General features: G+C 39.2%; 2 protein-coding genes across 2 annotated transcripts; one reads left to right on the top strand and one right to left on the bottom strand.

Moving 5' to 3' along the window:
- Nucleotide 1: 1 nt before the first annotated feature.
- LOC119724423 (protein pinocchio-like) lies at nucleotides 2–2,646 on the top strand. The gene is made up of 3 exons (XM_038195473.1): nucleotides 2–237; nucleotides 1,311–1,440; nucleotides 1,787–2,646. Exons 1-3 carry the CDS (start codon nucleotides 218–220, stop codon nucleotides 1,925–1,927), a joined length of 291 nt encoding a protein of 96 aa, XP_038051401.1. The 5' UTR covers nucleotides 2–217; the 3' UTR covers nucleotides 1,928–2,646.
- Nucleotides 2,647–3,723: 1,077 nt separating this feature from the next.
- Nucleotides 3,724–5,913, bottom strand: LOC119724421 (probable inactive serine/threonine-protein kinase slob2). Its single transcript, XM_038195469.1, has 2 exons — nucleotides 5,757–5,913; nucleotides 3,724–4,484 (listed from the first exon to the last, which is right to left on the bottom strand). The coding sequence occupies exons 1-2, from the start codon at nucleotides 5,870–5,872 to the stop codon at nucleotides 4,151–4,153; spliced, it is 450 nt and encodes a 149-aa protein (XP_038051397.1). The 5' UTR covers nucleotides 5,873–5,913; the 3' UTR covers nucleotides 3,724–4,150.
- Between the last annotated feature and the right edge of the window lie 5,109 nt (nucleotides 5,914–11,022).

The raw sequence follows: 11,022 nt of genomic DNA, 5'->3' as shown, positions 1-11,022 counted from the left end.
TCACGTCTCTTGAGGGCGCTATAACTTAACCTTGTCAACAACAAGATCCAGGAAGTGATCGGTCCGGTCGTCTCATCAAGTCGATCTCTCGAGAAACATTAATTATTTCTCTCCTTTTTGTGTACAAAATTGACTTGGTCATTGATATGCAGCTTAGCTCGACATAGATGGCGCTAGCATAGATTTGGAGAAAGTGATAGATAGCTCTACCAAAAAAATGTGGAATAAATGCATTAGGTATTATTTTTTACTACTTGTTTTACTAGCTGACTAGCGTTGCTGCTAGGATAGGGGAGGGGTATCTCTTCCACCCCACCCACGGGGAAGGAGATCTAGTGTTCTCAGGACAAGACTTAAGATTGTTTCAGCCTGTACGATTATTTTATAGCGGCTGTGAGCCCCCCCCCCCCTCAATCAGTCTCATCTCAACGTTAAATTGAAGCCCCACCCCGGCCCCATTTTTAGCCGGCCATGGTCTATGCAATTCTACCTCCATGGTACGTCTATGATATTTAAGCAGATTCAGCGATATAGTATGACCTCGAGAAACTGACCAATCAGCGGGTGCTTCCTCGTGCGTAAACATCACACCCACGATGAGTGCCATTTTTGTACAGGTTACTTACGGTATTACAACAACGTGGCATCGAAATTGACCAATCAAACTCTTAGTCCAGATTTCGGAATAAAATGACGTCACACGTGCTTAGATATATCAGACGTTCTACCGGAGATGGGCTCCGTGGAGAAGAAGTGATACTCCCTGGCATGATGCGAAACATTTATGTAGGCCCGCTTTCACCCATTTCGTGCCTTAATTATCTGTTAAATTTCAATGTCATTTTAAAACCTTATGGAAAATGTATCTCGCAGTATGTAACTGTTAGGCCAAAAAAAAAAAATAAGTTGGTCTCTGGTCAGCGCGCGCGTCGATTTTAATCATGCGCGTCGATCTTTTTTTTTCCAAAATGTTCCGCGGTAGCTCCAACAGCGCCCTCTATTTCTGCACCTCCTCAATTTCTTTTACCAAAGAGCACCAAGGAATGGGAAATTGCACCAAGGCAAATGATCGAAAGCACAAAGGCAAATTATGGAGGACACTAATGTACATGAGGACACCCAAAAAGCAAAATAGTACCCCACCTTGTCTGTACAATGCCAGCTTGAAAAAAAAAAAAAAGCAAAAAAAAAAAAAAAAACCGCGTGCCCGCGTCAACTCCGGAACTTTGGTCTGACCAGAGACCGAATATTTTTTTTTTTGGGGCCTTACTAGCGTAAAGTTTATTTTCTCTTTTCAATTTGATTTGTAGCTGCAATGCTACTTGGTCTGATGGCCAATTTACACCTGGGTGTCAGGAATGTGGCGGCTACGCCTTGAGTCGGCCTTGTCCTATTTGCAGTGGCAGGTGCCAGGCTGTATGGAACAGAGACACCTATATGGTAGGCCGACAATTGATTCTTGGGACTGTGAGCATCAACCAACCACCCACCGAAATTGTTGCATCAACAAAAATTCTAAAGATGAAAAAATATTTTTAACAATTGGAAATTGTGATTTCTTTCAAAGGGGTGCATCTTCTCAGACACTTTCGACATTCTAATGACCTTGTTTTATCATGAAGGGAAGATTTACCTTGAAAGTTGTTTAAAAAAAAAAAAAAAAAAAAAAGTCCTAGTGGTACGCTACTTTACATATACCTTTATCAGGATATATTTCATTGGAGAAGTCGGATTTTGTTGAAATGGAAGAAATGTGTCACTTTTTTTTCTCTTGCTTGTGATGCAGAGTAACAAGATGAAGTCACCTTTTTGGAACGGTGATTGCCGACTTCCGGAGCCTGAGAAGCAGACCTACCTTGTCAGGACATTTGTTGAGAACACTGAAGACGCTCTGGTGGATGCAATGAACGATTTGTGTGGAAGCTGAGAAGATGATACAACAAAAGATTACAATAGGGACGATGTGGTCCTAGAGGTTTAATTTGCAAGACCAGTAATATTTTTATCCTTTCACTGAACTGCAGCAAGTCAGCACATCACCAGACAACAGGAGAGGAAAGGAGCACATGAAAGACCTCTAGGTGTCCCTCTAGACCTTGGTAATTGAGGATATAGGTCAAATTTTTGATAATAACATGAATCTTATCTGGGTCTTCTGAAGCAACCATTTCTCAACTTTTCTGACGAGCTTTGAGATCAAGATGTGCCTTTAAAGGGCCTATGCAATGTCATTTTCTTTAATGCAATGTCGTTTTCTTTAATGCAATCCTTGGAAATGCACCTTTGTGTCCCTTTGTGTCGCTATTTTCAAGTTTTGTTTTCCATTGTCTTCCATTTCAAGGATATTTTGGTGCCGCCTTTGTTTTTATGCTCATGGAAATTTTCATACTGGACCGGGACATCAGGGCCGAGATCACTGGGAGGGCTCAGCTGCCAAAGGGCCTCGACTTGATTGATTGATTGATTGATTGATTGAAATTTTCATATTTTCTTGAGCAAACTATAATTTCAGCACCAAAAGAATTTTCGGATAATTCGCTGTCATAAATTTTCTTGTTTTTGGGGAGTAATTCGTTGTGTCAGTAAATGGCAGTAGCCGGTGAGCAAACTTTTCTCGCAAATATTTTCAATCATTTTTTGGGGGGGTTCACAATTTGAACAGAAACCCCCTAAAATGAACAGTGGCATCACAGCAGCATCGCCCTCAGTTAACCAGGAAAGCATGGAAGAGTTTAAAAGAAGTGCACTTTTCAATAAAATCAACCAAACAGGGACAGTCAAGGATTCTTCATACATTTAAGTGGAGTACAAAGTTACACAAAATATGTTCCTAAGAAAAATTCACTTCTTTTCTAAAGAAGAAGGCGGCTCCGAGTTTGAATCTGATTGTCGTTTATTTTTATTTTCCAAAATAATGTTTACGGTGTAAAATAACATCAAATGAGTTAAGTATAAAAGTATTTTATACAACTTTTCTTGCAATAATTTGTAACGTACAACATTCCTCAGATTGCAAGTATCAAGAAATATAAAGTGTATTTAACTACGTGTATCAACAGTATAAAATGACTTCTGAGTTTTCTAATTACATGCTGTTTGGGTAAACATTTGTGTCCGAGAGTAAAAAAAAATTACAATTTACAGTCGAGTTTTGTTCTTGATTATTTCATGTATTGTAACAAGTTCGCGTAAAAATATATAATAATTGCAATGAAACGCCCAGTGATGGATACATTGATACCAAAATCAATACTTAAAAATTCAATTCTGGGCCCAATTTCATAGAGCTGCTTAAGCACAAAATTTGCTTAAGCACGAAAAAACATTGCTTAGTAAAATCACGTAACCCGCCAAAACTCCATGCGATGTACATTGCTTGTGACTGGTATTTAGCTGTTGTTTACTTAGCATAACAATCGAGTGGAGTTTTGGCCGGTAACCTGATTATATTAAGCAAGTTTTTTTTGTGCTTAAGCAAATTTTGTGCTTAAGCAGCTCTATGAAATTGGCCCAGGTATAATCTAACCACATTACCAATAACGTAATAACCAAGTTAATGGCATAAATGATTTTTACTTTTTGATTATCATTAATGTTTTTTAAAAACATCGTAGCGGTGGATAATTATCAAGCAAAAGTATACAGCCTCGGAAACTTGATAGAAAAAAAATCTTTAAAGACAAACCAATAATGACACGGTTTGCGGTGTACTTTGCAGCTGAAATATTTTTGGCAACAATTACTGTAATATATAAAAACCTTTTCAGTTACTGTTTACAAATTCTATATAATCAGTACTTCATCGAGTTGCAAAGAATAGTCATCCTGAATGATATTTTCATGGTTATCTAATAACGCCTGTGCTTTGTATAGTTTGAGATGCACGTGCTTATAACGAAGGCCAAAGTAATATACACTTTCAAACATTTCGGCAGTGGTTTATTCATGGATCTTGCGATAACAATAAAGGACATTTTGTTTCGGTGTCTACATTTCAAGGTCTACTTTTTGCATAAGATTGTAGACTTCACTTTGATACTCTTCAACCTCTTCATGCATGTAATTACAGCACCTGTCAAATTTGTCTATTGCAATTTTATCTGGTGGGAATAATTATCTAGGATTTTTCAATCAGTCCGTAGATTTCTCCCTAAAACAGATCCAAACTAGCCTCTTCGTCCCCAGCATTCTGCTGGATGTATTTTAGGATGTCACCGTCGTCCATTGTGTCGACGGTCTCAGCCTTTTGCCCTGTCTCCTCACTCTGTGATCCGCCGGTTGAGGGCGTCTTACCCTTCCTCGGGGCAGGCTTTGGCGGCGCTTTCCCCGGACCACCAGTCGACCGCGGTGCTGGGGTGGGTCTCTGGGCCGGGATGGGCTTCTTTGTGGGCGACGGAGGCTTGGGTTTTAAGGAGGGTTTCTGGGGAGCTTTGTCTGGCTTCTTGATGACATCTGAGAGAAGCTGGTCCAGGTCATCTTCGATACTGTCAAGACATTTTTTTTTCAAAATCGTTTAAAGAGTTCTTCAGCGATCGCTGTCCGGTTCGTAACTAACGTCTATAGAGACTGAAAGTACGCCATTTTGTCTTTGAGCTTCCGGACCCCTCCTTGACCCTTCTATGGGCATTCACACGGGGTTGCCCTTTCTCTTGCTATTGTTTTTGACAGAATGTTTACTGACCGTAATCACCCCCAGGAACATTCATGTTGGAATTTTATCTTGGCATTGCACGAGAAAAAAGGAGATAAGAAGTAAGGTTTTAACGAAATAGATATATGGATTTTACTCAAACACTAGGAATTTCCAAGGTGGGTTAATGTGTCGCAAATGAAATAGTTTTAGAAATTAAGTCCGAATTTCAGCCAAGGAAATTAATTCTGGTTAAAATAAGAGCATTTTAATATAATATGCTTCACCGTGTGAAGTACGCATGGTTAAGATGTGGTGACGTCACGAACCGCATGAAGCACTCAGGAAGTGAACATTAACTCTTTTCACACTCCGCCATTGGGCATGCAGAGCCTCGATCTGGCACTTTACACAAACAAATAGCCGGTTCAGTGATCTGAACCCCGACACGGGAATCACTGAACCGGCTATATTTATTGTGTAAAAGTTGCCAGATCGAGGCTCTGCATGCCCATGGCGGAAGTGTGAAAAGAGCATTACGTAAATCTCCCATTTGAGCTAGACCCGAGTTTGCCTATGACAAACTCGGGTCGTACCTACCGATTTCAGATTAAGCAGCTTTCAACGCGATCTCTCTTATCTGATCAAGAGTTAACGAGCCGTGAACAGGTGGTGTATGGTGCCTCTGCCTGTGAGCTTACTGACAAAAAATATCTACCAAAGTCTACTAGGTTCTTGTTTATAATGTAAAGTATTTGGAAAAGTGTCAAAAGTTATTATGTGAGCAACTTTGAATCATAAAAATCGATCAAATATATCTCGAGATATCAAATAAGAAACAGTCCGACTTCAGCCATGCTCTTCAAGGCACACACACTGCAAGTAGTCCCGGCTACCAGATGTGCATGCCGTAATTGATAGGGCAATTACCACGGCTCATGGTCACTGGCCCTGGGGAAGTGGGTGCCAGGGTAAGTGTTTATCTTATAATTACTTTACTGATAACAGCTGATAAGAGTCACAGTGAAATCGGTAGGTACAGTTCAGGGGTTTTGGCAAATGGGAGTTTCACGTAATGGCAATTTAAACAAACTACTTTTTTTCAGAATTGTGTGGTCGACCTTACTTCAAGAGGTCTTTATCCTCTTCTTCATCCAAAGCAAGAAATTCAGATGTCTTCTTGTCAGTCTCGTCAGCTCCGGGTGGAAGGTAAATCCCTGCTGCATTATCAATGTCTGTCATATCCTCCAGGTTGTCTGAGAAAAGCAACACCCCTGTGTCTGATTCAGATATAAAAACAAACAGACAAACGCACAAACAATCAATTAAAAAAACTGAGATAAAAACCTTGGGCAATGGAAGACTTTTGAGACGTTGATGGCAGCAAACACACCGATTGTTGACGTCATGTTTAAGCTAAGGCACGCATGCTCAATAGGACGCAACCAATTTAAAAAAAAAAAGGGCCGGCGGTGTTTGCTGCCACCAACGTCTCAAATAGTCTCCCGTTTGTACCGAGATGCTTTGTGGAAGACCAATTCATAAAAGCCTCATCCCGTTTGTTTCGACCAATCACGGCCAAGATTAATGTCCTAATTCAGTCCCACGCGCGCAGATTTGCGTACAACGTGCGCGTCTACAGCACGCACAGTTGCATTGGATGCGAGCGCACACGTGCGAAATGGGCGGGGCCTAAAAGGATACATGTCTGTGGCACAGAGAGCTAGCTGCCACAATTTAAAAGCAAGGACATTTTTGGCAGAAATCACCTTGCCTTTTAAGATTTCCTTTCAGCTACTAAAAACGTACTGAGAACGTACTGAAAATTAAGACACTCATGAACAGAAAATAAACTTGGGGACATAATATAGGCCATCATTAACATTAACACGTACCTAGATAGATAAGGAAAAACCACGTATGATGTGACCTCGCACAAAATGAATTTGGAAAATGAATTTATAATCAGTCTTTTGCCTCTCATGGTTATTTGGATCATTTGCCCTATCCAATCTGCGGTAGTGTGCCTACCATTGAAAGTTCTAATTAATTTAGCAGGTAGCGGGATATTCGCTCCCCCCCCCCCCCCCGCCCTGCATGCAAACAGGACGCTGGGATGGGCTGATGAATTCACGCTCTGATTGGATAGATTTCGCGTGACATGTGACCTGCGACCTACAAGTCATCACGGCCAAGATCTTAGACCCTGCAAGGTTTCAAACGGCCGTTAAGACTGAGTCATCACTCTTTTATTCCCATTCGTAAATGTTTTTTTTTTTCGTTGAAAAGCGTTATAATGTAGGACAATTTGTAAAACATATCTGTTTTGTAAATTTTCAATTCTCGTCACTTGCTCAGGCTCCGTTTCGGATTCATGAAGGGTCAAATTGCAGATTAAGCGACGCTCAAATTAGTCTACAAAGTCATGGTCCGCAATGAAACAGAAATCACATTCGGTATGGAATGTGTGCATTTTCTATGCGACAGTTTCTGGATAGCATTTGCGCGCAATGGCTAACCGCGGTCTTAAACAGCTGCAGCCAGATGTCTTTGTACACATGGGTCATGATAAGTTACCCAGAATGCCATCTCTACTTCCTTCACAAGATTCTGTGAAGCTCATCAGCCCTTCCCAGCGCGCCCTGTTTGCAGTGCGGGGGTACGAGCGAAAGCGGGCTATCGATCCATGCAGATGAATCACATGGTCTCAGCTGTTAGTTGCCGGTGGAGATCTTTTTGTTCCTGTTTGAAAATAAAATTAGCAAACCTCCCTCAACTCGGACAAAGACCTTGGCATACATCTATAATTCACTTGCCCGTCTCATTAATTTCTTGGCTTTTATTATCATTCCGAGTTCTCATTCATTACCTCCACAAATTTCATTTCGTTACTCGCGATCTACATTTTCTCTCCATTTAGGCCCCATTTTCCTTCATCCACTACTCTAATTTTCCGTCCACTTTCTTCTCGTTTCCTCGATTCAATCAACATCACTCATCCTTCCAATCCTTCGACGGAAATAAAAATAATAATAATAGTAATAATAATAAAAATAATAATAACTGTCGTCAATTTTTCTTAATAAAGCCAACAAATTTAATTTACCTGTACTTCGCATCAGTTTGAAGCCAGTGAAGATAATTAAAACAGATGTTGAATCATTGAGCTATCTTTACAACATCACATATTTTAAAGAAGTGATAAGGTTTAAGTTTTGAATTCTTCCAGAGCGTTTCGATAGATGTTGTACAATTGTTATTTCCTGTTTTTTTTCTTCAAGATTTAAAACAGTAGGGTCGTTGTAAAGAAAGGGTCGGACAAAGCGATGCAAAAAAAAAATAAGCAGAATGAACCAGATTAAAATATTCCAAATCGTTTATTTACACGATATAATGTACAACTGAGTATGAGATTTGCGACATAAGCATATTTTAATGTTTAAGACCACCAAGTATTGAAGGTTGTACACGAAAAGACAGCATCAATAACATTCCATATAGAAGTGTATAAAAATATAATCCTTGTTCTTAAAATGACAAACTCCGACTACAATAGTCAAGTATTTATGTTGTTTAAAATTGTTCACTCTTGAACATTTCACTACTTTTAATTATGTTTTTTACTAAAAAAAAACAAACAACTACTGTAACTGCATGAGTTCGGTAACACGCTCTTTACAACAGAGTCATCTCTTAAAAGGTAACAATTGGCATCAAACAATATAGTTGTATTTTTACAACAAACTAACAAAACCATGGAGAATGGCGTGCGTCTATCTCCGTATTAGGAATGGTTTACGACTACTTGTGAGAGGCACATATCATAACATAGCCAAAGAGGTGTTTCGAAAACCATGAAGTAAATTTGTTGAACAAAGTCTTTTGGCAATTCATAATTTTCGACTTGTTTTTGACTTTTTGACCGAAAAGGTATTGATGAGTTGGAATAAATATGTGCTTGGCCGGTATTAAACGAGTCCGTTAAGACCAGTTTGGGGAATGGACGCTGATAATGTCCCTTGTCTTCGGGTTGGGTAATTCATTCCAAACCGGTCTTAAACAGACTTGTTTAAAACCGGTCAAGCAATATTTATTTCCTTCTTTGAATTTGAATGGACTAAATCATTACTTAATACGTTTTTCTGAAGGAGTATATCAACTGAACCTTTTTGACAAATTATTTCTACAAAATTATATAATCTTGATACAATTATATAATCTTGATAATTTTATCACGCCTTTAACTTTATGCGAATCCCAAAGAGTAATCATCTGACAGGCGTGAAATAATTCAAATAATAATAATAATTTCAAAGCAGATGCACCTTTGGTAAAATTCCTCTGTTTGAGTGGATACCACACTTGATCCCACCGGTATTTACACGGCGCCTATGTATCACTAGCGACATAATAATTATGACGTCAGTATCAGATACCCCTGCTCGATGAGTTTATGATCAATTCCGACATAGGGTCAAATCCACACGCATAGAGCAACTCACAAAAAACTCATTTAAAACGCACTTTACAATCATCTCTAGATACCAACCCCTCTTCATCAAATATTTCATCAACTAAAACTTACTCTCAAACAACGCGGTTACGTTTAAATTATTTGAAATTGCACAAATCAATACGCACACAGAAAACGTAACACATCCACTTTAAAAATCATCTCTGACTGCCAAATCTCGGTGCCTCTCTTCAGTAATATTACGATCACGACTGATTGTACCTTAACATCCTTTTATACGAGTTATTTAAAAACAAACCAAGTCTGAATAACGGCATTTCATTTCATCCACGCTCTCTCTCCCCTCTCCGTCTGCCTACGTACTGGCAATCATGTTATACTTGGTATACGAACATCCATTTACAATCGATTAATTTACAGTCGATCACAAGTACATGTGTACAGGGCGGTGCAAAAAAGAAGGACACCCATATTTGACAGCAATTTCCATCTACTTGTTGAGCATATTTCCAAACTTCAATTGAATGGTATTCAAATATTGATCTTTCCAAATAAGTGACGAAAAAAATGATTGAAATTGCATATTTTGTCTTTGAGATATGCAGTTTGAAAATTCCATGTGCAAAACCTGTTTGTTCACGAAGCTTGAAAAAAAAATACACGTGATTTTGGTGATTTTGTATTTAAATTGGCATAATAACACTATTCTTGCGATATTTGTAAAGATTTTTTTTTCACCACGTATGGTTGAAGAGCTATACTTCACTGATAAAAAAAGTTCAAATAAACTAAGTAAGTAGTAAGTAGGTTAAAATTCCTGTCAAAAGTGGGTTTCCTCCTTTTTGCACCCCACTGTAGAGAATTGGGCCATCTCGTTTCCGCTCATTTATCACAAAAACGATAAAAAGGAGAGATTTGAGCCATTGGTTCGTTTAATCACAACAACGCCCAAACCGCACTTTCGTCATTTTCCAGTCAAGAACATCAGAGTTTAATGGCGTTAGGCCTAATGGTAGGAGAAGGTTTGATGTGGAGCTTTGTGGTCCAATGGTTACGGTGTTCGACTCGCGTGCCGTGGTACATGGATTCGAACCCTGACGGGGAATATGGTGCTTGTGTTCTTGGGCAAGACACTTTACTACAATTGCCTCTCTCCACCCAGGAGTATATATAGGTACCTGTGAATGTAGAGACCAGATTGCGCTGATCTCGAGTTTCTGCGAAAACTGGTTTCATGGCCTGATGAATAGGAGTAATTATTGTAAGGCGCTTTGAGACCATAAAGCGCTATATAAGCACATTATTATTAGTAGTATAGTAGACAAAGCCGGGAAGACATAATTTCAAACCTTAATGTCGATTTGTTAATTAACGATTTTTGTTCGGTTTGCGTGATACAATAAAATGTCAATTAGTTGGTTAAGACATGGTAATTTATCTCAAACAAGCGCACTCACTGTTTGTATAGACACCGTTTTGGCGTCAAACAAGCGCGATCACTGGTCTAACATGATTAAAGGACATATTAGGTAGGAAACCGATGACTGATGATCTGCTGGCACGTGTGGGAGAAACAAATTCAGAACATGTTGACAGGATTCCTGTCACAGGTGTTTTTAAAGACTCAAAATACGGATCCACCACTCGCATTCCTTAGCCAAAAATCATTCAACACACTTCAAAAAACATCCATTGCATGTTTCACACCAATCAGTTCACAGCAAATACGCAGATAATCTTCCTCAACCTAAACCAATTCACCTGTTCACATACCACTCGCACAAGCAGTTGCCTGGACTAAAAAAAAACCACACATTTACCTCCAGAAATTCAACGTGAGAAGAGACTGGAATTGTCGGAAATATTGTTTACACAACTACATCCATTCTAAGTAATGTTCACACGTACAGGGTGAGTC

The sequence above is a fragment of the Patiria miniata genome, unplaced genomic scaffold, assembly GCF_015706575.1.
Source record: "Patiria miniata isolate m_02_andy unplaced genomic scaffold, ASM1570657v1 HiC_scaffold_18, whole genome shotgun sequence".
NCBI lineage: Eukaryota > Metazoa > Echinodermata > Asteroidea > Valvatida > Asterinidae > Patiria > Patiria miniata.
This window is presented reverse-complemented; position numbering and strand designations above follow the sequence as displayed.